The sequence below is a fragment of the Silene latifolia genome, chromosome 1 (assembly GCF_048544455.1).
Source record: "Silene latifolia isolate original U9 population chromosome 1, ASM4854445v1, whole genome shotgun sequence".
NCBI classification, from domain to species: domain Eukaryota; kingdom Viridiplantae; phylum Streptophyta; class Magnoliopsida; order Caryophyllales; family Caryophyllaceae; genus Silene; species Silene latifolia.
In genome coordinates, this window is record NC_133526.1 from 38,482,594 (window position 1) to 38,510,435 (window position 27,842).

Sequence of the window (27,842 nt, forward strand, 5' to 3'; positions counted from 1 at the left end):
TCCTTGTGAGAAGGCTACAAATTGGCGATTTATTAAATTTTCCTATGATTTAGGCAACAAGGAGGAACTTTTGTTTTACAACGGGACACTCAAGCATTAAACTCAAAACAAGCGGTTGATGATCAATTATTAAGTGGTTAGTGAATGTACCTTGACTCGGGCTTGTAATCACCTGAATTCGCCATCTTTATTATTTGTTTATTTTCAGTTTATAAGACGTTATTAGTTATAATAACCAGAAGATCCACATAAACCTGATCCATTAACAATGTTTTTGAATTTGAAGATTTAGCAGATGTCGGGCTGGTTCATCTTATAGCTGTGACTCCAGAAAGCCGGAAAGAGGAGCATGTTTTTTAAGTAGAATTGCAGAATGTTTTATTCTAATCTTACAAACATAAATCATAACATGAATGCCAACTACAGAGAATAAGTTCAAATATACACACATGCTACATTCAAGGCAGAAATTTGCCCTTCACTTGTTTCCTCATTCCTCAATATGAAAGAATCATAACAATAGATTGTTCGGTTAACTCTAACAACCTTCTCTACCATCTTTCATCGCCGAACCAATTGTTCTTCTCTTTTGGTCCGGTAGGACCCTCCTGTCTCGAGAGTTCAGCCGGTAACTTGTTGAAGAAACTAAGAGGAAGCTTTGAATCATACACAATTTTTGGGCCCCATGTCCTCATAAACTGCAACCAGTATGGCTCAGTGACAACCTCTCCAAGGTACTCGGCTGCAATAATTTCATATCTGGTGCTCGAATCCAGAGAAACGTTGCTTTTAGCACAGTCGTTTCTAATCCCGACACCAATCTTTGATGACCCTTGAAGATAGGAACCAGGATGCGGGTATATAGCATGGCCATTTTTCGATAAGTATATAATTGCTTTGTTTCCCTCGTTGAACTCCAAATCGGATGCATCTAGCCAAACACCGCCACTGTGCTGTGAAAAATATATACTGTCAAGTCTACCAGTAAAATTACTTACTCTAAGAGTGAAATGCTCCCAGTCGCCTATATGTTCACCTGTCCGGCTTAAGCCTACGTCCTTAGGTCCGATCTTGATGGTGGCCGGTCCATTAAATGGGGAGAACACCCACATGGCTAGATCACAGAAAGTGCCACCAAAACTCGGTTTCACATGAACATAAATTTCGGCACTTTCAAGATTCCCTTGCTTGACAACCTCCCTAATTGTTTCATCATTTGGGAGATCCAACCAGAACTTTCCATCATTTGTTCCGCCTTGAGGCAAATTGGACCCCTCGGGGTCCACAGGTTCACCATCAGGCTGTCCTGGTTTACAAAGACGGGCTCCATTTTTGAAGAACCAAGAAACAGAAGACGGAAAGTAGACTTCTTCTGGGTGGAAGAACATAGTTGGACCATAATGTTTAACTAGGGCGCGAATTTGATCAAGTTCCGGCATTGAATGCCAATTAGGGTCACAGTTTTTCAGACAAGAAATGGGTATTTCGTCTCCTTCATCCCATTGGCTAGCGCAGAAAAATGTCCCTACCGTTACACCTCTTTTGAGCATACCGCGATTACTAGGCCTAGTCTTCCAAACATTAAAAGGTTTTTTACGAAACTTTGATTCTGTTTCAAGTAATAAGCCGTAAGGCTCACATTTTTCTATAAGATCCTCCCTAACACATCTTACATCAGCAAAATCGGGTTTTTCAGCCTTACTTGTTACAACAAAACCAAGTGCCTTATAACCAGGAGGAGATTCAGGTAGCCAAACATAACCAGGTGAGTCCTTAATTCTCGTGCCATCATCTGAACTCCAAACTAAAGAATAGTCGCGAGGTGCTTGAAGGGCCGGGGAGCGAACAGACTTAGACTCATTATTGTTGGACACCGCGAGATCTTTAGCTACAAGAAGAAAGCCATAGAGAGGCTTGTTGTTTGGTTGACAGTAATGACCAAGGTTAAAAAATCCTTCAGGTATACCTACAGGCTTGTAGAACGAGACGCTATTTTCCTTGTCATGGGAAAGATGAGATCCCCAAATGAAATCGAAACTTGTTATTTCTGCAACTTCTATTTCTCCGAGATTGATCTTTCCAGTGCCAAATCCTTTTCCTGATTGAAATTAAGAAGGAAATTAAAGCTTTTCTTTAGTCCTTTGCGACTTCATGTCACATTCACATGCAGTTATCTAAGACGAAACACATTCCAAATTCAACCACAAAAGATAGGCTTTGTTAGTTTGTTATTCGGACGCAGGTTGAAATGGGAGCATGCCAAAAGATGGATATGTGATAGACCATCATCAGTAACTGTATTGAATTTACAGCGAGTCAAATTGCATCTCAGGTCGAATTTAGATAGATGAGACAAGTTTTTTTTGCTAATAACAAAACGTTATATCTTAAAGAAAATGAAAAGGTACCTTGAGGCCAGTTGGGTAATGGAGCAGGCAATGAGAAAGTAGGGAGTGGGGATTCATCTGTAGTAGAACTATCTCCATGAAATAAATTACGCATCTTCTTCCACGAATAAACCACTTTCTTAATTCGCCTTATTTTGATCATACAAGAACCATTAATAGCGGGGATAATCTACAAATGATGGAAGACGATAAAAAAGGAAGGAATCTAATTGGAAACTTTGTAGCATGTTTGTTGGATCCCAAACCGTAGAGAAGAGTAGAAGAAAAGAATGTGGTTCTGTCTCATTGTAGCTCTATCTGTGTGTGTAAATTGTAGAGATGATGGTCTAAGACTCCAAAGAGTGATTGATTGTTCCTGGAATGTGGGACCTGCTACACCCAGTAGTTGTGTCTCTGGTTTTTTTATTATGGATTATAAATCACGTGGAGGTGTATATAGTTTATTCACAAATTTCGTTCAAGTTTCAAACAGACGTATGTGATTATTTTATGATTAAATATAATCATAATATTACGATCAGTCTTACAGTTTATGGTAATTTATTTTTCAACAATAATTACATTTGACTATAAAATGATTATAAAATTTCGTCTTATCATTTCAGATCCAAATGGTCCGTTTAAAGCAAGACCAATCGTTTATTCACAAATACAGTTGGAGAATAGACCACGTTAGTAGTTAAAAGTGGTTGGGAAATTAGACCGTGTTGTCAAGTGGTCATTAATACTTGTATTTGGTAAATCATAAATTCCTCCAACACAAATTCTTATTATAGACGGACACTATCCGTCTATACATATAGACGGATACCATTTATCCTCACAAAATACCCATTTGCCATAAAGTGGGAAGCACATGGGGGTGCCCCACCTTGTCCCCCTATCCATTTTATTAAAGGTCTTTACCCGTCAATACGCCTCACCCGTCTATACCAAGACCTATTATTCCTCCAAAATGTTGGATCAACAAAGTTTGATTTTCGGGGCCGCACCCGAACAAGGCATTTTCTTAGAATGTATGGGTACAAACAGAAGTCTTACCTAAATATGAACACAAAATCTCATTATAGACGGCACATATTCGTCTATAATTAAAGATGAATTAAATATAACACCATATTTTTAATAGGACAAGCAACAAGTGAGGTGGTGGGTATAAAAAATGTCACCACTTTCAAGTTATTTGACCCGTCTTTAGCTATAGAAGGATATATCGGATATATCCGTTTATAGCAAGACTAGCTGAATTATGAATTGAATTCACTAGATTAAATCAAATAATCAATGATATATTTCCTCCGGTTTAAGAGAATACCCGCACTTGACCTCGAGACTTCAATCCCAAGAAAATACCTCAAAGGACCAAGGTCGTTGATTGTAAAAGCCTCATCCAACTGCTTTTTTTATTTATTTTTCTAACCTGTGCCCTAAGGACTGAAGATGCTACAGTTACACTGAGTGTATGGAATCTTTGGTATATTGCCAATAAAATTTTAACATGTGGCATAATATTATTGAGAATTTTGTTAATTTTGGAATTATTAACTAATAATTATGTTTACCAAAATCATATATACTCCATATTTTATACGGAATATTTACCAGGCTCCCTTCTAAGACTCCGTTTGGCACGACACTTCAGGTAGCTTATTTGACTAAAGTAGCTTATTTGACCAAAATTTCAGCTACCTGATGTTTTTGCAAGTGTTTGGCAAGTAGCTTATTTGGTCAAATAAGGTACCTGAAATGAAATGTTACCTCGGGTAGCATTTGAGAAATCAGGTACTTGAAATAACTTATTTTTCCATTTTTTACCCATTTATTCTATAATATTAAATAATTTTCATATCCTTTTACGTCATTTTACCAAAATCAGCTACCTTTTCAGTTAGTTTGCCAAACACATTTTTATATAATCAGTTACCTTATCAACTCCTAATTTTCAGCTACCTTATCAGTTACTTTTCAGGTTTCAGTTAGCTTTTCAGTTTTCAACTACCTTTTCAGGTTTCAGCTACCTTTTCAAGTAGTTTTGCCAAACAGAGCCTAAACCTAACCCTACTTCCTATTCACTACCAAACACCCTATTCATCACCACCAGTACTCCACCACCACACCCTCCCTTTAGGAAGCCGATTGCAATGCTATTTTTCTGAAATTCTTCTCATTATTTGGTAGATTTAAATTTTTATTGAAATCATAATAGAAAAAAAGGAGGAAAGAATAATGGGTGGCCATGATTTGTTTGGTGGTGGTACAAACGGTTGTGTCGTCGCTATCAAAACAGGTAACGTGGCAAAGACGCCGACGTTATGGGAATCAACGCCTCAGGCGAAGGAACTAGTAGCCGGAGGTGGAACTGAGCGGGTGAGGAAGGGTTCGTGGTGGGAGAGAGAGGGCGGTTCCTGGCGTGATGGTCACCGCCGGGTGGTGTCTGGGGGAGAGTCGATGGCTTTCGTATGAGATAACGTACCAAAGTCTATGTGACCAAATGAAATTACTAGGAGTAAAATATTAGGAATTAAAATATTTATATTATAGTAAAAGGGAATCAATTAAAATGGGAAGATATTAGTTAAGATTTAATCTCATAAGTCATATCTTATCATTGCCATGTGTCAATACGTTATTCACAGTGTATAGAAGATTCTATACACTGAGTGTGTACCCTTTTCGCCCTAAGGACACACATTAATAACCTAAATATGGTAAGATTTATAAGAGATTCTAATCAAATATTCAAGTATAAACTCATTTTTACCATAATTAGTAAGAATCTCATGTAAATCTTACCATATTTAGGTTATTAATGTGCGCTCTTAAGATCATCCCCAAGCAAAGGTCACGCTAACTAGGTCACGACCCGATTTTACTCTTAATCCCACATTATTAACCTTGACCCATTTTCACCCTCCCAAACAGAAGGTCGCGACCTAGGTCATCAACCGAATCATTATCCACTTTACAACATTCCCAATCATTTTTCACATTCTCTACCCCACTTTCCTCTCTCTTACTTTTACAATTATTTATCCTAACATTTTATAAATATATTATTTATCTATTATTTATAAATATATTATTCATCTATTATTGTAAATATCATTTTCCACATTATTTATCCTAACACTTTACGAAAAAAAAATTAAATAACGGTATAATTTTGAAAAGTGATTAGACGATCTCATTAACAATTAAAAAAAATAAAATTGAAAAACATGATTCAACATATAAAATACCGCATACATAATTAAAAAAAAAATATTAAATTAAAAAACATTAAATACTACGAAATTATAAAATGCATTAAAAGCAAATTCTAGTTACGAAAGTTTTCCCAAATATGCTCAATAAGATCATTTTTCAAAGCGTTATGAGTGGCATGATCACGAATCTCACCATAAATTTTTACGAATCGTTCTTGCGTCGACCTTCTACGACGATGATATTCATACTGGTCATCAGTAGCTGAACTCGGATTATCTTCCTTAAATTCTTCGATGATGCTTTCATAGTTAAGATAAGTTTCTCGTTCATCTTCAACTATCATATTATGCATAATAATACAAGCCATGAGAACCTTCCCCATCATAACTGGATCCTAAAGAAGACAAGGGCGTTTGATAAACACAAATCGAGCTTGTAGGACACCGAAAGCACGCTCCACATCTTTTCGACAACTCTCTTGTCGAGCTGCAAATAACCGATGCTTTTGAATTTGAGGAGCATTAATTGATTTAACAAATGTTGCCCAACCCGGATATATACCATCAGCAAGATAATATCCCATATTATACTCCGTACCATTAACTGTGAAATTAACAGCTGGCGCAGATTCTTCTAACAATTCATTAAATAATGGAGAACGTTGAAGAACGTTAATATCATTGAGCGAACCTGGTGTACCGAAGAAAGCATGTCATATCCATAAATCATACGATGCGACAACTTCCAAAACAATTGTTGGCTTCTCGCTTCTCCCACCATATTGTCCTGCTAATGCTGTTGGACAGTTTTTCCATTCCCAATGCATGCAATCAATGCTACCCAACATACCAGGAAATCCACGTACCTGGCCCATATGGAGTAATCTAGTTAAGTCGTCAGGATTGGATCTACGTAGATACTCGTTCCCAAAGTTGAGTATCACACCTTCTACGAACGACTTGAGAGAATCTCTTATAGTTGTAATAAAAACCGAGTAACTTGTCTAATTCCGAGTAACTAATTAATAACAACCGAGTAACTTGTCTAATTCCATGTAACTAATTAATAACACCCGAGTAGCTTGTCTAATTCCGAGTAACCAATTAATAAAAATCGAGTTAATCATCTAGGGTTATACCATATCACAACAGTCGATCTTCAATCTCTATCTTATCTTCAATCTCTATCTTACCTTCAATATTCTCTTCAATATTATCTTCAATCGTCTCCTTCATCTAATAAACCATCATCTTTAATCGTCTCCTTCACTCATTTCAATCGTCTCTTTCTTCATCTTCAATATCTTCAATCGTCTCCTTCTATACACGATTAATCTCCACAGACGATCTTCACAGACGATCTATACACAATGGTATGGACACGATCTCGTTTCATTGTTTATCCGTAGATTAATTGTTTTGTGTTGTTAAGATTTAATAAACTGCTGGTTTTGTGCTGTTAAGATTAATAGGATTAATTTGTATGTTCATCCGTAATTTGCGATTAAAATCTGGTTTGTTTGTTCATCTTAAATCTTGTTTGCGATTAAAATCTGGTTTTATTTGTTCATCAGTAATTTGTTCATCTTGTTTGCGATTAAAATCTTAAATTAAAACAGAAATAATTAAAAACATAAATCCGAAGATTAATTTTAAGATTCATGATTTTGTTTTGTGTTGTTCATCTCGTTTTGTGCTGTTCATCTCGTTTTGTGATGTTCATCCGTAAATTAATTTTAAGATTCATGATTTTGTTGTTCTTGTTTGCGATTAAATCTGTAGCTCACTTAAAATCGAAGATTCATGATTAAACATAGTATTAAAAACTTAAATTAAAATATAAATAATTACAGTTGGGACATATATTTGTCCATTAGCATATCCTTCATTTCTTGATCTTTTGTGTTTAAATTTTGTTTCAAGAGCAATGTGTTTAGCCAAATCATCTCGTTTTCAGTTTTCCGGCCTTGAATTCGTAGTTCTTCGATTTTAAAATCTGCAGCCATTCTTTTTTGTCGAAACTCAACTTGCTCTTTTGTTGATAGTCTATTTCCTTCCATAACTGAGATATCACCCGGACTAAACACTGAGTCGGACTCGGTCATTGGAGCTTTACCCTGCCTTTTCTTCTTCGCTGCCTCCCTTCCTTCGGGTCGTTCGTAACCCTCGACATTTAAACTAGATGGGGTCGGGACATTAAAACTAGACGGTGTAGGGACATTGACGCTTGATGGGCTAGAATCCATTTCCGGCCTTGACCTTTTTGAACCCGACCAACTAAAGTTCTCACTTGCATGAGTTAGATTTTTTTGTAAACTCTATTTTGCATGCTTACTCATGATTTTATTGTAAACATGAAACTCAACAAATTCTTTATTATTGTTCTCATTACGAAACAATTTTTGAGCTAATTGTATGTCGTCTTCTATGTTCGTACCGCTTGCCGGTGGACGATTAACAACTTTTGAATAGCACCCAACCCATTTGTTTACTAGGAAATTGAGTCGTTTATAACGATTTCTCATTCCCTCAAGACTCCTAATGCCAATTTCAGCATCATTTTGATTTTCCTTACGAGTTTGTTCATATAATTCGTAAACTTTATTCCACATTGTGATATATTTTTGGTTTTTGCCCAATACCGAGTCGGTGCTACTTAAAGTCCAAACGGACATAAGAGCTTCATCCTTTTTATCGGTCCAATTTTTCCCGTCATTTTTTAAATTGATGTGATTTTTTTTGGATGGTGGTTTTTGGGATTTAGTAGCACAATAAAGAGGGTTTCCGCTACAAAGTCATTTGTCGGGAGTCGAGACAACAACATTGGATTTCCAAAAATATCAAGTTTTTGACTTGATTGGGTACCCGATAATAATTCGGTAAAAGTTGGAGTACTTTGATTTAAATCGAAAGTTGAATTATTTGGCGATAAATGAGCATAGGTGCCATAATTTGAAATATCATATTCGTTTAAATCCATTACTTTTTGGAAAATTAGAGATATGGAAAAGTAGAGATATGTAAATGTGTTTGGTTTTTTTTTTTACTGTAAAAGTTACTCGTATTTTTTTGTGGGTAGAAGATAATAAAATTTAACTGAATGTTGTGCTCTTTTTATAAGATTTTTTTTATTTTAAAAAATAATAAGTTATAATGTGTGTTTAATTTTATTGTTGGTAGGTGGTTGTTGAAATTGGAGTGAATGAAGGGAGGTGAATTTTACTGCAAGAGTGAAAGCAGAGTACACAACTGAAGAAGTTGCTGCTATACTTTTTTTGTTTTTGCAAGCTGTTCTATGTACTTTGACCCAGGAGCATTGAAAATGTAATGTTTTTATTATTTATTAATTGTTCCACCAATCAGATTTGGACAAATAGGAGGTCACAAATGTGGTCAATTTTATTCAAGTAAGGTCACAAATTGACCTTTGGTCACAAATTATCTCATTTGGTCACCAATTAACCACCTTAATTAACTCACTAACCATGACCAAGCAAGGTCATGACCAAGCAATTGACCTTGCTTGGGGATGGTCTAAGGCACACGTTAGAAAAATCCTTTTATTAAAAGTCATCATTATCACTTACTACCAGGTCATCAACCTAAACTATAATGGCAGTGAAGGATACTTGAGCACCAACCTTTGTAAAAAGAGAATAGTCCGCGGCATAGATTTAACAAAACCATGCTTTTGTAAAAATCTTGAAAGTTTTACATTTCATTGCCATGATGTTTGTTTAAGGCCATACAAGGATCTCTTTACTGATTACGGCTGGTCTTTTATTGGGCTTCAACTTTCAAACACAAATTGCAGAGCATATAAAGAGATGAGTAAGGATGTAAGCCGACGATTTAAGCCACGACAAAAACGCGCCATCTTTGCTCTTCCATCTCCTAAACTTCCCACATCATAGCAGGTTTCTCAAACTCCGAGATATATTCGGCAGTACTCATACTTTCCTTGAATTAATTCCGCAACCTACAAATCGATTATACTCCCTCCATTTAACTCCACACTACACTTATGCTTTTTGCACGAGTATTAAAGAGCGGATTAAAAAAACGTTTAAAAGTACATAGGGAAAAGAATGGTGGGGTTAAAAATTTTAAAAAAATATAAATGTGGGGTTTTGTGGTGGAATAGAGTGGGCCAATAATGGCATTTGATGTAAATAAGTTGTTGGAATTAGGATAAAATTGTCTTTTGTATTTTCTTTTTAGGAAAGGTGTAGCGTGGAGTTGAATGGATGGAAAGGGTATATGTGTAGTGTGGAGTTGAATGGAGGGAGTATGGTTTTTGGGATATACCACTTGCGTAATTTGTGTTTGATTGACTCAATAATTCATTTTTTTCCTCCCTTCACGAGCACGATCCGTGATGTAAGTTTAATTACCTCGTAAGTGAACGAGATTCGTTGCACTTTTAAGGGTCAAACCACAAAGAGCACGGTGATTACTAATTGTTGTAGGTCACGTGTTTAGCTAAGTCAAATGTACCTTGAAAGGTGTAGATACCTCATTTCTACACCTCCCGCAAACCACCCGGTGATGATTGGGCCGCATGTTTGGTACGCGGAACGATTTGTGACAGTTCGTAAGATTATCGTCAAGTGATTGCTCAAATATTAATGTCTACCTCTTAGTTATCATCTACGTCCCGGTACGGTCGTTTTGACAGTAATTAGAGTACATTCGGAGTCCGGGCCTAAAACCGTCTCCATTTTCTGATAACCGTTAAAACCCGAGTCAGAATGTTCTGGAATGTTCCGGATATTTCTATTCCATATTTCACAAATTTTATCTTTTAGTAAGTAAATTCCCGTAATATTCATATAAGATATTAAGGAAATCGAATTATTTCCGTCCTACCATAACTCAAACGCGGAAATCTTTCTTCAGCAGGAGGAAACCTCCTGGGAATAGACGCAGCAGGTGCTGCGCCTCTTCCAGGAGACGCAGTGGGCTGCTGCGCCTCTTCCCAGTGCCCTTTTCGTGTTTTTTCGTATCTTTTTCATATCTTTCCGAGATTTACTTCCAAAGAGTCTCCGAAACCCTAATTCCTTCACGTGATTAGTATAAATAGGAGCCTTCGCTCCTCATATTTCTCACGCGAGTGTCCGCCCTTCTCTTCTCCCTTTGCATTCTAGACTTTGTTCTTACTTATTGGCGCCTACGTGCTTGAACTTTCGACCACGTAAGCTCGGATCTTTCCGGGTACCAGCCTCTCCGTTGCATGACCGACCAATTTGACCAACTACACAATAATCAACTTAATTAATTAATCGTTTTCCTCTTACGAGGGCACTTTCTTTGCATTCGCGTCGAGCATCACTAATCGATACCTTAGTCCTTCTCGTTTCGTCAACATGTAAGTCTGAGGGTGTAATCTCCCTTTTATTTATTGTATTTTAATTATTGTACCACAATTGTAAGATTTATGTCGAAAATACCATTAAAACCGATTTCTAAAACCGTGCTTTAAAACTCTTTTTTACGGATTTCCAGTAGACAGACGTCGAGAAAAGACGCAAAGAATCGCTGCGCTTTGTTCAAGGAGCGCAGTACCTGCTGCGCCTCTTCGTGAGGCTGCCGCAGTTTCTGCTTCTTTTCTTCTTCCTCCGTCTTCTGCAAATTCGTTTGTTATTTGATTTTTGTTTTCTTTTGTTTATTTCGTTGATTCTTCATTACAATAGTATATAATTCACATGTATATCATTAATCATCATTATCATGCTTTAATCATCGCAAATCTGACTTAAATCCCGAGTAATCCAATATTTGCGGGTTTTCGTCATTAAATTCAATTCCGGGTTGTAGATATTCAATTTGTTCATATTGAGTTTCTGGGATTCGTCTTTGATATAGTTTTTATCTGTTTATTCACATATTCGTCGCATATTCGTCATCAATCCGCCATATCTAACGCAGTTAATTGATTTAATTCGTAGGACTCATTAATATTTTTCACTTCTATCATTATTCCATCATGTAATTAATCCGTTTGCATCCGTCTCATTCATATTTTACTGTTTTTATGACCTATTCATGTGTTAAATAACATATTAATCACTTTCATCCGAGTAAATAATTTAATTGATCATTAAAATCGCCAATTGACATTAACGGCTTGCAATTACGGCTTCACAGCCAGAACTGAGCCAAGGAACAGACGCAGCGTCTGCTGCGCCTATTCCAAAGGACGCAGCTCTGCTGCGCCTGTTCCTGGCTGAGTTCTGTTCCTGAACTCCGTTTCTGCCTTGACCTAATTAATTAGTTTACATATTAACTAACTATTAACCGTAATATCACGCTAATTCCTGTTCGTTAATTTATTTGATTCTTTCTTTCTTTTTTATTCTTTTTCTCAAATTATCCGTTATAAAGGTATTTTCGACATAAATCGCCTATTCCAATGTAATTATTGTAATTTTCATTGTTGTAATTCATAATTATTGTATTTCTTTCTTTGTTTGTATGTTTCCACATGTAATTGAACATTAAATCCTACTTCGACCCAATTGTATGCTAATTATGTGTCAACCGACTTAGTATTAATTCTCACATGTTAGGATTAAAACTTGGATGTTGCATTGCATGCCTTATAGCCGACGATATATCAAGTACGAATAACTTCCCTAATCATTAGTAGAGGCCGCTATCGAGGCGGGCGGGATTAGGTGTTCGATCAAAAGAGCTTCCTAATACGTACCCTCACCCCTTACTCCAGATATCTGTGAACACCCGTGTTCATTGGCATCCACGAGAGTCATTCTAGACATAGAAGGCTAAGGGTAACGATTGCTTAGTGTTCATGTCACTACTTTGTGTCTTGACATGACACGAGGTATTCGAACGATTCCAATTTCTCATAAAAATTGGTGGCGACTCCATAAAAAAATGCAAACGCTTGTTTCATTTTCACCAAGCGCCCCCGTGGGCGGCCCGCTGTCCACAGTTTGGCGACTCCGCTGGGGATAATACACTTACGTGTAGCCAAGGGTGAAACTTGAACAAGGTTAGGGAATAGTTTGTACAAGACAATTGTCGGTTTTCATAACTCGGTCTTCCTAGACCGTTTAATTCGGCCTTCCTAGGCCCAACCCAACTCATTCGACCAATCGTCCCGTCTAAACGGTCCTAATTCTTATTTGGGCCTAAGGATGGATAGCGATTGACGTCATCCATACCATGATGCTTACTCTTGTTTGTATCAAGGGCCTTCACTACTTGAGGAAATGGACTAGGAATCGGCCTTACTCTTGTTTGGCACGAGTCTCTCCACAGACTTCGGGTTTGATGGTTCGGTATGGCAACCCACCCTTTAAACCAAAACCCTTCTAAATGCACTCAGCATCCCGTTATAATGCTTGTATAAATGTGTAAACCTTACGTGATCACCATTTCTAAACAAAACCATGACGAATTTTCAAAAATCAAAACCCCTTTTCAAACAAAATTTCGAAAAAGGCTCTTAATTAGCGCAAAATCCGGTCAAAACTCTGTCCGTTTGTCACGTCAAAATTCGGGCCACAAGCCCATTTCAAAACCTCACTTCGAGTCCACTCCTACAACTACACTACAGTTGACTAGGACACACATTTTCAAAGACCTTGTCTTTCTTCAAAACTCACTAAACACAAGTGGCACACACCCACTTCACGAGTCAAAACTTTTCCTCTTTTAGCAAGTGTGATAGAATGGTCGATCGTGTTTTGATTCGTCGCCGATCTCTTATCCAGTTTCCAAGATGCCCGGATCAAGTGATGAAGCAAACTTCAACCAACTCCAGAATAGTAATGATCGAATCCTAGCCGCGCTAGCCCAAATGCAATCTACTCAAGAACAAACCTATGACCGCCTTGAGCTCACCGAAGGCCGTATCTATGCCGTAGAGGGAAGGTTGCCTCTTCTTGAGAGTGAAGTACTACGTAACTCCGATGATGAATCTAGGGATTAGAATCCTCTCATGGGGACGACTGCAGCTGAGAAAAGACTCCAATACCTAGAGGAGCAATTGATGTACCTTAAAGGGGATGACATTTATAGGGAGAACAATCGCAAGTATGAAGCCGTCAATTCCAAATTGCCAACTAACTTTAACATGACGAATATCCCTAAGTTCAAAGGACACGAGAACCCGTTAAACCACATCCGTGCCTTCAAGGATTACATGTCTATCAAAGGCATCAAACCCGAGATGTTCTTAAGGATCTTTCCTTCATCTCTTGACACCATCCCGAAGCAATGGTTCTACACTTTAGATCACAAGAAGGTCGCCACTTGGGAAGATGCCGCAATCGAGTTCTCTAAACAATATGCGGATAATGCCGAGATCCAAGTCAACATGTGTACTCTAGAGGTTCTTACCCAAAATGACAAAGAAGGATTCACCGACTTCCTAAGTAGGTGGAGGAAGACTAGCACTCAACTAGTTGAACGCCCGGATGAGGCTACTCTTGTGGAAAAGTTTGTGGATAATCTCAAACCCATCTATGCCAACCATTTGAGATATCAAAACCTCAAGACTTTGAAGGACTTAACTGTATTAGGGACACGAATTGAAGATGACATCCGTAAAGGACTCTTGTCCAAAACGGTAGGTCGAGGATATCAAGGGTCCACAAGTCGTTCATACGGCTCTACTAGTAAGACCGATGAGGTTAACCTTCTCGAGCCATCCAAGAAAACCACCCCATCAAGGAAATTCACAAACCTTGGGGACACTTACTCCAACGCTCTAAAAAGGTTAATGAAGCAAGGTAAACTCCAACCCATTGGACCTACTCCCGAACCCGAGAGGAAGTCCAAGTTTTGGGATGAAAATTGCATCTTGTGAATACCATAGGGGCAAAGGGCACGACACGTAAAAAATGCTACAAGTTGAAAAACGTGCTTCAAGACATGATTGAAGATGGTCGACTCCCAATACCACCGGGAGGTAAGCCCAACAACACTCAGAATCCTCTTGGAGTTCTAGTGATCACAAGTGATGAATCTACCTTAGATTGCTCACACCTCATTTCTCCCACCGAAAATGAAATTCATGCAATCGAGAATGAAGGGCTCTACTCTACTATCTCCCCTACCATTTCCGACTTCATCACATGGGCAAGGAGTGTAGATAGACAAGTTTGGGAACTAGAAAGCATGGTAACAACCTTACGCAATCCCAACGCAATACCCGAAGAACGTGTACCATTGATCTTCTCTCAAAATGCCACTATGCAAGAAATAATCACCATGGTTGATAAACTAGTCGATCAAATCATACGACTAGAAGGTGATATCATGAGAATGAGGGAACTAGCTGAAGTCAATGGGGTTTGGGCCGATGATGATGAGGACGAATATCTCATTGAAAACTCTTTAGTCAAGGAAATAGTTTAAAATGGTGAAGACCAAGATATGGATCACCTAACTCGTTCGGGTCGCCCATATCAAAGCACTACTCAAAACGGTCCAACCAACGTCATCACACCAAATGACAACGAAGATGACCCCACTGATCATTTGCTCAAGCAATTACAGAAAACAAAGGCTGATCTTTCAGTCTGGCAACTAGTAGCAAGCTCATTCCCACATCGCCAAGCTTTACTGCAAGCTTTGGCCAAGCTAAACGTAGCACATAACTCCACTCCTGAAGATGTAGTCAACTTGGTCTTCCAAGAATCACCTAAGCTAAGTAATCCTATTACTTTCTCGGACGAAGATTTGCCACCTTTTGGCGCTAGTCACAACCTTGCTCTATACATCACTGTCATTTGTCTAAAGAAGAATGTGCCAATGACCTTGGTGGATGATGGCTCCGCGGTCAACGTCATACCCCTCAAAACGGCATACAAGCTAGGCATGAAAGAGTCGGATTGGACTCCTACCAATCAAGGTGTACGTGCATATGACGGTACACGACGAAAAGTGGTAGGACTTGCTAACCTAACCATAGCCACGGGACCAATCGAACGAAAGGTTAACTTCCAAATAGTGGACATTGAAGCTTCATTCAACATACTTCTGGGAAGGCCTTGGATTCACGCTTCCAAAGTGGTAACATCCACCCTTCATCAAAAGATCAAGATCCCACTAAACGGCAAAGTAGTGACGATCACTTCGTCACCCATCAAGGCAATAATCGAAAAACAGTCGAACAATCAAGTCCTTGCGGATCCCGTATACGAACTTGGAGGCTTCCAAAGTGTAAGAGTTATATAAAGTGAGTTGGCACCCTTATACTATAATCCCTACTCCAACTTGGTGGTCAACCACATACTCAAATCCCAGGGATACTTCCCTGGAATGCCTTTGAACCCTATTCGGAAGAATACCTTCTCGCCCTACAAGGAAGGCAACTCAACGAGGATACCACTGGGACTAGGGTATAAACCCACAAAAGAAGAGGTTCTCGAGATGCTCGCCCAAGTCCAAAACCGCAAGCACGTAGGAATCCAAATGAGGTCATACCTCCCTACTTTAAATGGGTACTTTGTTCAAGAAGGAAGTTCAGAGCTCTTTCATGGATTTCCCGAACCTTGGCATTATCTTGAGAGGAAGTTAGCCGGAATCGAGATCTTTCACGATTGCTACTTCATCCCTCCAGAAACGGTTCCTACCGCCAAAACCCGTCAAGAACCTTGCTTAGACGAACAAGCTGTTAGCCTATTGTTTGGGAAGATCGATTCGTAAGGGCCGCGCAGGATGAGATCATTACTATGATACTTCAAGACGATCGCTTCAACCCCACCGTGTTAATCACAGAAACCAACGCGAAGCAGCAGAAAGGATGGAGAAAATCGATCAAATGGACCAACAACCAAGGAAGACTCTTTAAGCTCACCACTGGAGAAGGAGAGATGTTCAAAGGAGAACCAGAAGACGATGAGTCCGAGTCGGAGTCGGAGTCAGAGTCGGAGTCTAGAGAAGTCATTAGAGAGTCCACTCCTGTCGTCATCCCCACGCCCTTCGTTACTCCTAGCTTAGTCTCGAGTAGTCACAGTAGTTCGGGAAATGCCCCAACCACTGTCCCTTTACCGCCACTGACCATGGATCAGTTGGCTTCTTTGTTTCAACTTTACTCAAATCTTAATATGAATAAATCAGGTTCTGCTTACTCTTTGTGTTATCTTGAGTGCAATTCTGTTTACGATGATACTGAGGATGACCAAGACCCAGACTCAATCGAAATACCTCCCTACGTAGCCAAAGAAATACTACAGGAAGGGGAAGGGGGACCAGTAATAGAGGACACCGAACCCATTAATGTAGGAACAGAACTAGAACCCAAAGAACTTAGGATAGGGACTACCTTGAGCTCTACCGAAAGGGCCGATTTCATAGACCTCCTAAATGAATTCAAAGACTTTTTCACTTGGTCCTACAAAGACATGCCAGGGATCGACAGGAATATTGCCGAACATAGGATTCCGATTAAGCCAGGTTTCAAACCTGTGAAATAGAAGCTTCGACGAATGAGAACAGAATGGGCTCTAAAGATTAAGGAAGAAGTGGACAAGCAATTTAAAGCCGGGTTCATCAAAGTTTCCGAGTATTCTGACTAGGTAGCTAACATAGTACCCGTACCCAAAAAGGATGGGAGAATTCGTGTTTGCGTCGACTTTAGGGACTTGAACAAAGCAAGTCCAAAAGATGACTTTCCTCTACCTCACATTGACATATTGGTGGACAATACTGCAGATCACGCGTTACTATCCTTCATGGATGGATATGCGGGTTATAACCAGATCAAGATGGCCATGGAAGATATGCATAAGACCGCATTTGTCACCCAATGGGGAACCTATTGCTATACAGTAATGCCGTTCGGATTAATCAACGCCGGAGCTACGTACCAACACACCGCAACTACACTCCTACATGACATGATGCACAAAGAAGTTGAGGTATACGTAGATGACATGATCGTCAAATCCAAGGAAAGAGAGGGACATATTGCGAACCTTCGCAAGTTCTTCGCAAGGCTACGAAAGTACAACATGAGACTCAATCCTCAGAAATGCACATTTGGGGTAACATATGGCAAACTCCTAGGGTACGTTGTTAGCCAACGAGGTATAGAAATAGATCCTTCCAAAATCAAAGCTCTGATCGAAATGCCACAACCTCAAACAGAAAAAGAAGTCAGAGGATTCCTGGGAAAAGTACAGTACATAAGTCGATTCATATCGAAACTTACGATGATTTGTGAGCCTATCTTCAAGAAACTCAAGAAAACAGACCACACCATGTGGGATGATGATTGTCAAAAGGCGTTTGACCGAATCAAAGAAATATTGGCTAAACCACCAGTGCTCATGCCGCCACAACGAGATCAACCTCTTGGTTTATATCTCACAGTAACTGAAACCGCCATGGGTGCCATGCTAGCTCAAACCGTAGGAAGTGAAGAAAGAGCTATCTACTATCTTAGCAAGAAGTTCCTGGAGTACGAGTGCAAATACTCACAACTCGAAAAGACATGCCTCGCTCTTGTGTGGGCAACGAAGAAGCTACGCCATTACATGCTTAGCTACTCCGTCAAGATATACTCCAAAATGGATCCAGTCAAATACCTCTTCGAGAAACCCGTCCTCAACGGACGTCTGGCAAGATGGACTCTGATGCTCTCAGAATTTGACCTTAAATACGTACCACTGAAAGTTATAAAAGGTCGCGCCGTCGCCGAATTCTTCGCAAAAAATCCTATCAATGACGCACAAACCATAGATACTTGGTCATTTCCCGACGAGGATATACTTCAAACTGATGTAGACTCCTGGGACCTATACTTTGATGGAGAATCAAACTTAAGAGGATTTAGAATAGGAGTGTTGCTCATTTCTCCTGAAGGTGAGCATACACCGATTGCTGTCAAACTCGACTTCGAGGTGACAAACAACGCTGCAGAATACGAAGCTTGTCTCATTGGACTACAAGCGGCAGTAAGCTTAGGCATTAAAAACCTCCGAGTACATGGGGATTCATCACTGATCATCAACCAAGTTACATGATCTTGGAAAATCCGAAGCGAAAGCCTCGCACCATATCAGGCTAGGATAGACCAAGTCGCTCAATTCTTTGATCACGTAACCTACCTACACCTACCTCGGGAGGAAAATCAATTTGCAGACGCTCTTGCGAAACTTGCATCTTTGATAAATATGCCAGATCACATGATGGAAATGCCTTTGTGCATCGAACGACGGTCAGAGCCGGCTTATGTCCACCAAATCACCAATGAAGAGGAAATCGCACAGGAGCCCTGGTTCCAAGCAATCCTGAATTTTAAGCTTAATGGTACCTATCCACCGGATATGGACAAGAGGGGACAACGTGCTTTACGCCTATTAGCTTCCCAATACGTTCTCATGCAAGGAGAATTATACAAAAGAACACCTCTTGGTGTAGTCCTACGTTGCCTTGATCATTCATAGGCACGAAAGGTGATGGAAGAAGTCCACGACGAAGAATGCGGTCCTCACATGAGTGGGCCTATGATGACAAAGAAAATCACACGTCTGGGATATTATTGGACCACAATGGAATCCGATTGCATCAAATACGTAAGACATTGCCACAATTGCCAAATTTTCGGGAACGTGCAACATGTCCCTCCTTCATTGCTCTATACAATGACATCCCCTTGGCCATTTTCTGCATGGGGAATTGACATAATCGGAAAGATAACCCCAGCCGGAACAGGAGGTCACTGTTTCATTCTAGTAGCAATTGACTATTTCACCAAATGGGTAGAAGCGGCTTCCTACACTGGTCTTACGGCTAAAAATGTGGCAAAGTTCATACAAAACAACATCATCTGTCGATATGGTTGCCCACATGAGATCATTAGCGATAACGGATCACATTTCCATGCTGAGACCGAGCAATTGCTTGCCAAGTACAAGATTAAGCATCATCACTCTTCGCCCTATAGGCCGCAGACTAACGGCGCGGTAGAGGCGGCAAACAAAAATGTTGTCACAATTCTCAAGAAAATGATTGACAACTATAGAGATTGGCCAAGCAAGATACCCTTTGCTTTATGGGGGTATCGTACATCTGTCAGGACGCCCACTGGGGCTACTCCTTTCTATTTGACCTACGGCATGGAAGCCGTACAACCAGTCGAGCTAGAAATACCATCCCTGCATACTCTACTCGAAAGTCAAATCCCGGAGGCCGATTGGAAAAAGGATAGATATGACGAACTCATCCTCCTGGATGAACGTAGGCTACGCGCCTTGCATAATGTCCAAACATATCAAGCACGTATCAAACGGGCTTTCAACAAAAGGGTTAGGCCAAGAAACATCAAAGAAGGAGACTTAGTACTCAAATCGGTAAGAGCTCTTTTACCTGTCGACCCAAGGGGAAAATTCAAATCTAATTGGGCCGGACCATTTCTAGTCAAATCCATACTCCCAGGGGGTGCGGTTAGAATCACAGACCTAGATGGGATGAGTTTTCAAACCCCACAAACCTTGACCAACTGAAACGGTACTATGCCTAGAATAGGAACAAAAGACGCGCCTCGCGTAAACCCACGTGTCGCTCTTGTGGCACTAAATAAACGGCCCCTGGCCCAGCTGAAATAAGCTAATGTCACTGTGCTCTTGCATTTTGACAAGTTTGTCATCCTCATATCATCAAATAAACTAAATTCGCACCTCCAGAGTAAGCAAAAGCTCATGCTTATTTTCTATGTTCATTACAAGCTCTTGCTTCGAACAATTATTCTTTTACATTTACTCGAACTACGCGCAAGGGTTTGATTTCGCTTTTCAAGTGAATACGTAGGCAATCCTTCACAGGATTCAACCCATTATATCTAAAATGTAAATAGAAGGACATTTGTATTGCATTTGAAATTCGACAAGAATAATAAGTAGAAAATCTCAACGGTTTCATAACCAGTTAACCTTTTTATTTCATTCATTTCCTAAATAATAATAATACGTTACATAATAAAAATAGAATAGGCTAGGATTCTAAAAATCCCTCCTTTTTATTACAACAACAATAATAATAATAATCAAATAATAAATAAAGACTCGGGCTATTCCTCCATCTTCCCCTTGCCCTTGTCATTCTTGTCATATTCCCTGTCACGACCTCGAGCCGGACGCTCTTGCACCACTTCAGACCTAATCACCAACGGTCTTTCTCGAGGTCTAGCTTTTCCATTCTTGCCAATCACCATCTCTGCGACAGGAGTAGTCTTTAATTTCTTTGAAGGATGAACAACTTGAAACCCGGCTTCTTCTTCTCCCTCTGTCAAATGCTTCTCCTTCTGTCAGATGCTTCTCCTTCTCTTTCTCTCCCTCGCGCACCTTGTAATCAACAGGCTCGCGTTTCCTCAGTCTCTCGTGCTCTTCCGGAGTAGTAGCCTTTCTCCACCTCAGATAAGATTCCGACACCCACAAAGCATTGGCGGAGAAGCTCAAGAACCACATGTTTCTTTGGGCCCATTTAATAGCCCACTCCCTTCGGCTCTCGGTAGTAAGCGCCATAGCAGTCTGCGGGACGGTGTTAAGCCTCGGGATCGTCTGCTTTAGCCCAACTTGCCTCATCAATCTTTCCGGGAAGATGCATACCATAAAATCCAATCCAGGAATGTGCACGAACCTAGTGGGATCCAAAGAAGACACTCCAGTGACAGACTTGAGGTGCCACCACGGTACAACCCACCTAATCAACGGACCATCATCAATTCTTCAGCTTGTTCTTCCAATAATCGCAGACCCGGGTAAAGTCCACCATGTACAACCGCGTCCTCATCGCAATCGAACGAGCATGATAGGAAAGTGCATGAACTGGGGGCTCGATCAATCGGAGCCGTTCCATAAGCCAAACCTACCGAAAAGCAGGTATTAGACAAAAAAAAAAACGAAAAAAAAAAAAACGAGATGACTTTTACCTGCAAAATGACGGGACTCCCCAAGAACGGCAGATCGCGGTTGGATTTCCTATTATCCAAACCCAAAATAATCTCTCCTAAGCATAAGCAAGCTGGGCTCCTGCGCAGCTCCATTTGCTCAATAAGGCCCAAAAGACGGGGATCACCTCTCAAGTCTTCATCAACGTGTCCTTGGAAGACATACACATGCAATAAACAAAAGCCAAATGTTCTTAAAATCAACAGTAGGGTCGGCCCTGTTGATGAATCGGTCTATAAAATCCAACATTCTCACGCCTTTCGGGGTAACTAGATGATCCACCTCAAGTCTGGTCAGTCCAAGCAAGTCTCTAAATTTGCTCTTATACCCTTGTGAAGTGGAAGGAATGGCAGGTAAATGTTCAGGGTCCCACCCACCAATAGCAGCAATTTCTTCAGGAAATGGGCAAATGTCACCTCCTGGGAACGCGAAAACATGATAATTCGGGTCCCAATAGTCAAGGCAAGCATCCAAGAACGGTTTTACAACCTTGATGAGTTTCAAACTCAACAAAGACCCAAGGTTATAAGCACCCATGTCATGCTTCTCCATATTCGAAAATTCGTTGGTCCATTCCTTCATGCGGATCTCCAAAGTATTCATAATGACAATTTTCTTTTGAAGATTTATTTTGAGAGTTTTATGTGAATAGACGAAGAAGAGACGGAAGATTTATGTGAATTAAAACTCCATCGACGCTTCTATTTATACTATTCTCTGTTTCCAAAAATCCGTCAGAACGGACCAGCTTGGGAACAGGCGCAGCACCTGCTGTGCCTCTTCAAAGGGACGCAGCTCATGCTGCGCCTCTTCCCCAGTCTCACTTCTGTGATTTCCGCGTTGGATCTTTCCTAATTCTATAACGAATGATTTCCTATTCCTACGGGGTTTTATTTTGGTAAATACGGGAAGATTACCATGTTTCAGGTTTCCTAAATTCGCGGGCACGCATTTCAAGGCGACGTCGACACCTTCGCCATTTCATCACACTTAATTCATTTTCTTTTTTAGGAAATAACTTTCATCTTAATTCATTTTCTCTTTTAGGAAGTAATTTTCATTTTAATTCATTTTCTTTTTTTGGGAAATAATTTTCATTTGTTTTCATTATTAACAAATTTCAGCATTTTTATTCACTTCAGTTTCTTAATTTCATTTCTACATTTTCTAACTTATATATTTATTTTTTTATTTTTTTAGGGGGTAACCCTCCCTACCGTCCGGTCATTTCCGGCAAAATTTTTGCTTTTTTTGTTCTTTTGAGTCTCATTTTGCGCTAATTAAGGCCATATGTATATAAAAATGTATGTTTTGCGTGATTTCTATGTAAATTTCGGCAGCATGACGGCGCAAACCGTTATCTACCAAACCTGTTCAGAACTAACCTGCAGTACAAGCAACACAACCAGCAGCAAAGGCACTCAGGCCGTCGTATATACGCCAAACAAAGCAAATGTACAAGCAACCGGGGCTTGCGCCCCAAACAAAGTCCAAAAATGTTCAAAATCAAATGTCCAAATGTACAAGTCTACAAAACTACACAAAACTACTGGGCGCCCTCCAACTCTCGCAACTCTCGCCGCCAGAACGGCGATCTCGGTGTCCTGAACCTCGAGCTCCCTCAACAAGCGAGCTGTCTCCTCCCGAGACTGGGTCAACTCTCGCTCCAGCTCGCGGTCACCCTGTAAACAGCAATAAATTGGCTCATGTCAATCGATTCAAGCAAAATTAAAAATCAAAAAGAGAAATAGGTGTAAGGTTCATACCTGACGACCTCGACCACCGACGAGTGCCTCGACGGCAGTAGCTCGCAGCCGGTTGGCCACCCTCCATAATGCCACGAACCGGGATGGCGCGACCTGTATTTTCAAAGGAAATTCTCAGCAAATTGAACAAACTCAATCAAATGTGTTCCTACACGAAAGTTATACAAGTTAGAGGCTCACCCTCCGAATCAGATGCTGCTAGTCGTCTAGGCCAGCATCCGTCACAGCCACGTCAAAGTCACGCAGCTCGAAGATCGTCGTCCTCCCGGTCGCGTCAGTGTACTCGAGGGTCTCGGGGTACACTGGGGGCTCGATGCCCGCCGCCTCGACCTCCTGCAAAGACAAATAGCTCTCATTAATCGATGATCTTTCGTCGTAAATTCTCAAAATCAAATCAAGAAAAAGTAAAAGATACTCACCACTACCGGCCAGTACGCCAACCTCCCGTAGAGGAACGCTGAGTAGTCCTCGCCAAGCAGAAGAAGGGCGTCGCCACTGACACCAGCCAAGTCCGCCTCCCTCTCAGCCTTAGAAGGCTCCCTAAACATCGTCCTGGGAGGATCGACGGGAACCGTCAACGCGTCCCGAGAGCACTGACGAGCCAAACGCTCGCCCAAGTACCACACAGGACCTATCGACGTCCTCAACAACAGTCGGCTCGGGCTCCTAGGTCGAAGGACCTCAGCCACGAAAGGAGGCGCTCCAGCGTACTCCGCCCAAGGTCTGGGCACCCACTATGACAAGATAAGGCAAAGATCATTCCTATGATCAATTAAAGGCAAACTATAAGAAGTATAAATGAATACAAATGGGATACTCACGCTCGGTGAAGAGCGTTCACGTCCCGCCGGTAGACGTTGTGAGAAGAACGCTTGCTCTTCGTCCGGTACATCACCCAATCCCTCACCACAGGATAGGCCCTCTCCAGGCTCTCCGTCCTCTTGGGCGCGAGACTCGGGAAGTAGGAGTACACCACGCCCGTAAAGCGTAATAATCAATGATGATCTTTCGTGATTTGATAAAGAAAGGAATTTACTTTGGTCTAAAGGAAGGTTCATACCTCCAACAAGAGTCCGGTCCGACAAAGACTGGAGAAGTCCCCTTCTCCATCAACTCCGGACGAACCATGGCCCTCGTGAAGCGGATGAGGACCGCAAAACCAAAGAAGATGACCCGTCCCGGCGCCCTAGGGAACTCGGTCGAAAGAAAGGGAAGAAGCTTCGTCGACAACCTCTCGCCCTTGTCTCCGAGGTAAATCGAAGACAGAAACCACCAAAGCCACGGACGAGCCCTCTGCTCGGTGTCCAGACAGGGAGGAGGAGCCGTCTCCCTCCCGTCAATCGTCACCACGGGGGTCTTCCCCGCAAAGTAGTCTCGAACGTAACAACGGGTACCAAACCCGATCGCAACAGACCTTCGGCGACAAGTTCCAGCCGATCAATCTCCTCGCCTCGGCCGAGTCCACCCTCATGGCGCTCTCCGCCACACCACCTCCTCCTCGGTCCCACACGGCAGAAAGCGAAAATCATGCCGTAATCCTCCAAAGTGACTCCCACCTCACCAAAAGGCATGTGAAACGTGGAAGTCGTGTCCCAGAATCGGTCCAAGAAAGCACGGACCAGGCTAAGGTTAGCCCGCAACTTCCTCTTCGCGATATCCCTCCAAACCTGAACCAAAGGACCAAAGCTCCGCGCTCGATCATGGCCCTCTCCTCCGCCGACAGCCGCTCATAGTGCTCCATCGCTGTCGTGTAACCCGAGAACGACCTGATGTTCTCGGCCTCCTATTATGATTTGAAACAAAGCTATCTTTAGTTTTGAATGAAATTTGAAAGAAATTTGGACAAAAGGATGAATAGGGGATGAGTAGTGAGTAGCGAATTCCTATTTACCAAACTCTTCACTGTCCTGTAGGACAGGTGACCATCTGCAGCCCACACGAGGTGCCTACTCTCCCAAGTCTCAGCCCACACAGGAGCCCCTCTCAGCTGGCGACCTCCTCGTCCGACGTTGGCCCGTCTCGGGGCCTCCTCCTCCTCAACGGCCTCCTCCTCGTGAGCCTCGTCCCCAGTAGCCATCACCGCAGCGGTGAAGGCCTGCTCTAAAGCCTCCTCAACAGTAGCGGCGTCTATCTCCATGGGAGCTCTCCCAGAAGTAGAAGCCTCATCACCTGCAACGTTAAAGCAAATTCAGGCCGCGTCATATGACGACGAGCCTTTGTTACGGAGTTTTCGAGCCTTCAAAGTCCTGAAATCGCCCTTTCCTTGCCAACCTTGGCCATATTCCCATCAACCCGATCGCTCATGTGATAAATTGGGTCAAGTCAAGCCTAATCCGAAGCCTAATCCCGAGTTCGAGTCGAAATTTCGACAGCATTTCGCTATAATGGCGATTATGCCCCAAAAAGTGTCCTGGAAAAGCTGTCACAAACCGAAATTCCGAGATGGTAGAAAGTTTACCCATCATTCGAGGGTCCCAAATATCAAGTTTCATTATAAATGGGCAATCCTAAGGCTATTTCGAAGCAATTTAGGGTTTAGTTGTAAAACCGTCTTAAAATTCACTCAAAGGCTCAAAACTTGATGAAAATTCGAAACAAATACATGGTTATGTTCCTAATGCTACCTACAATCCATTTCTAATGTCAATTTGACAAGGCAAATGTGTTTGGGGGAAAAGCCCCAAATTTTCGATCAAAAGGGTCATAAACCCTAATTTTTTCGGCTCAAAATTCAACAAATGTAGAGGATTAATGCAAGATTGAGATACATATCTCGATTAGTCATGTTTAAAGCAAGCTTTTGAATCAAACCTTGGCGGAAATGGTGAAGATTTGAGAGAGAAATGAGTGATTTGTGTTTCGAATGCAAATGAATACTATCCCTCTGATTTTCGCGTTTTTACGCAGGAAAGCCAAATTGGGGAATAGACGCAGCAGGCGCTGCGCCTCTTCCAAGAGACGCAGCTCTTGCTGCGCCTCTTACTTTAGTTCCCTCTATACGGATTTTCAAAAATTCGTTATAAGTTCGTTATTTGTGGGCCCATCTTTGGTGCGCCTCTTCCCCGATGCTATTTTACTCTTTTCGTCCGTTCAACGATTTTCTTTCGTTCCGGCTCTCATTTCCAAGCCAGCAGCAGACTGTTTATTCCTTCCAAGACCCGTTTTTTTGCTTGTCGCAACGAGCATTTACTTATTCACAAGAATTCGACACACATTCATGTCTCAAGCGAGAGTAAGCGGATATACTTTCCCTCTCATGACAAGAAGAATAATTCCCCATGATGTCTCCAGCGAGAGTAAGCGGACGTACTGTCTCTCTCAAGACGTGAGGATTAACATCTACCCAAGCAGATCTTTCCCTCCAGCAGTTCCCAGCCGTGTCCTGCTACTTGCAATATTTTCCCGAAGATTATCCAAACAGTTTTCCCTCCAGCAGTTCCCAGCCGTGTCCTGCTACTCGCAATGTTTCGTGTTTCCCGCGGAGTTCGACGAAGGTGTCGTTCTCCAGAAGTATCCAAACCTTAGCTATCCTTAACCGAACTTACTATTTGACCTCCTTCCCGTCAATGCTTTCCTTTAGGGCCCCATACCCTAGCACAATCCTTATATATCTTTTAGGTCTTACCCTTAGCTCCTACGCTTAACCTTAGCTCCTATGCACCTCCGGAAGCATCTCGAGGAAGAAGTCTCAGGTATGGTCTCTTCTTATGGCTGGCGACCTTCCTTACGTAGTCTAACGGACTTTAAACGACCCTCCCCGATAGTCGACAGACTCTAAAATGTTCCCGACGACAGGTCCTTGGTTCAGACCCCTTGAACCGCCTCGCGTCGCCATAGTCGTCAGGTTGTAATCTTCGATTGACCTGATGGCTATACTTTGACTTTCGCCTTGTCCAAGCCTCAGTCAAAGTGGGGGCTCTGTAGATACCTCATTTCTACACCTCCCGCAAACCACCCGGTGATGATTGAGCCGCATGTTTGGTACGCGGAACGATTTGTGACAGTTCGTAAGATTATCGTCAAGTGATTGCTCAAATATTAATGTCTACCTCTTAGTTGTCATCTACGTCCCGATACGGTCATTTTGACAGTAATTAGAGTACATTCGGAGTCCGGGCCTAAAACCGTCTCCATTTTCTCGATAACCGTTAAAACCCGAGTCGAATGTTCGAATGTTCCTGGATATTTCTATTCCATATTTCACAAATTTTATCTTTTAGTAAGTAAATTCCCGTAATATTCATATAAGATATTAAGGAAATCGAATTATTTCCGTCCTACCATAACTCAAACGCGGAAATCTTTCTTCAGCAGAAAGAAACCTCCTGGGAATAGACGCAGCAGGTGCTGCACCTCTTCCAAGAGACGCAGTGGCTGCTGCGCCTCTTCCCGAGCCCTTTTCTCGCGTGTTTTTCGTATCTTTTTCATATCTTTCCGAGATTCACTTCCAAAGAGTCTCCGAAACCCTAATTTCTTCACGTGATTAGTATAAATAGGAGCCTTCGCTCCTCATATTTCTCACGCGAGTGTCCGCCC

The 27,842-nt window shown here is 41.4% G+C and overlaps 2 protein-coding genes across 2 annotated transcripts; both read right to left on the reverse strand.

Annotated features, from left to right (window-relative positions):
- Window positions 1-296: 296 nt before the first annotated feature.
- Window positions 297-2,815, reverse strand: LOC141603922 (hypothetical protein At1g04090-like). Its single transcript, XM_074422934.1, has 2 exons — window positions 2,409-2,815; window positions 297-2,098 (listed from the first exon to the last, which is right to left on the reverse strand). The coding sequence occupies exons 1-2, from the start codon at window positions 2,548-2,550 to the stop codon at window positions 552-554; spliced, it is 1,689 nt and encodes a 562-aa protein (XP_074279035.1). The 5' UTR covers window positions 2,551-2,815; the 3' UTR covers window positions 297-551.
- Window positions 2,816-6,009: 3,194 nt separating this feature from the next.
- On the reverse strand, window positions 6,010-6,850 carry LOC141644252 (uncharacterized). Its single transcript, XM_074453729.1, has 2 exons — window positions 6,808-6,850; window positions 6,010-6,305 (listed from the first exon to the last, which is right to left on the reverse strand). Exons 1-2 carry the CDS (start codon window positions 6,848-6,850, stop codon window positions 6,010-6,012), a joined length of 339 nt encoding a protein of 112 aa, XP_074309830.1.
- Window positions 6,851-27,842: the final 20,992 nt, after the last annotated feature.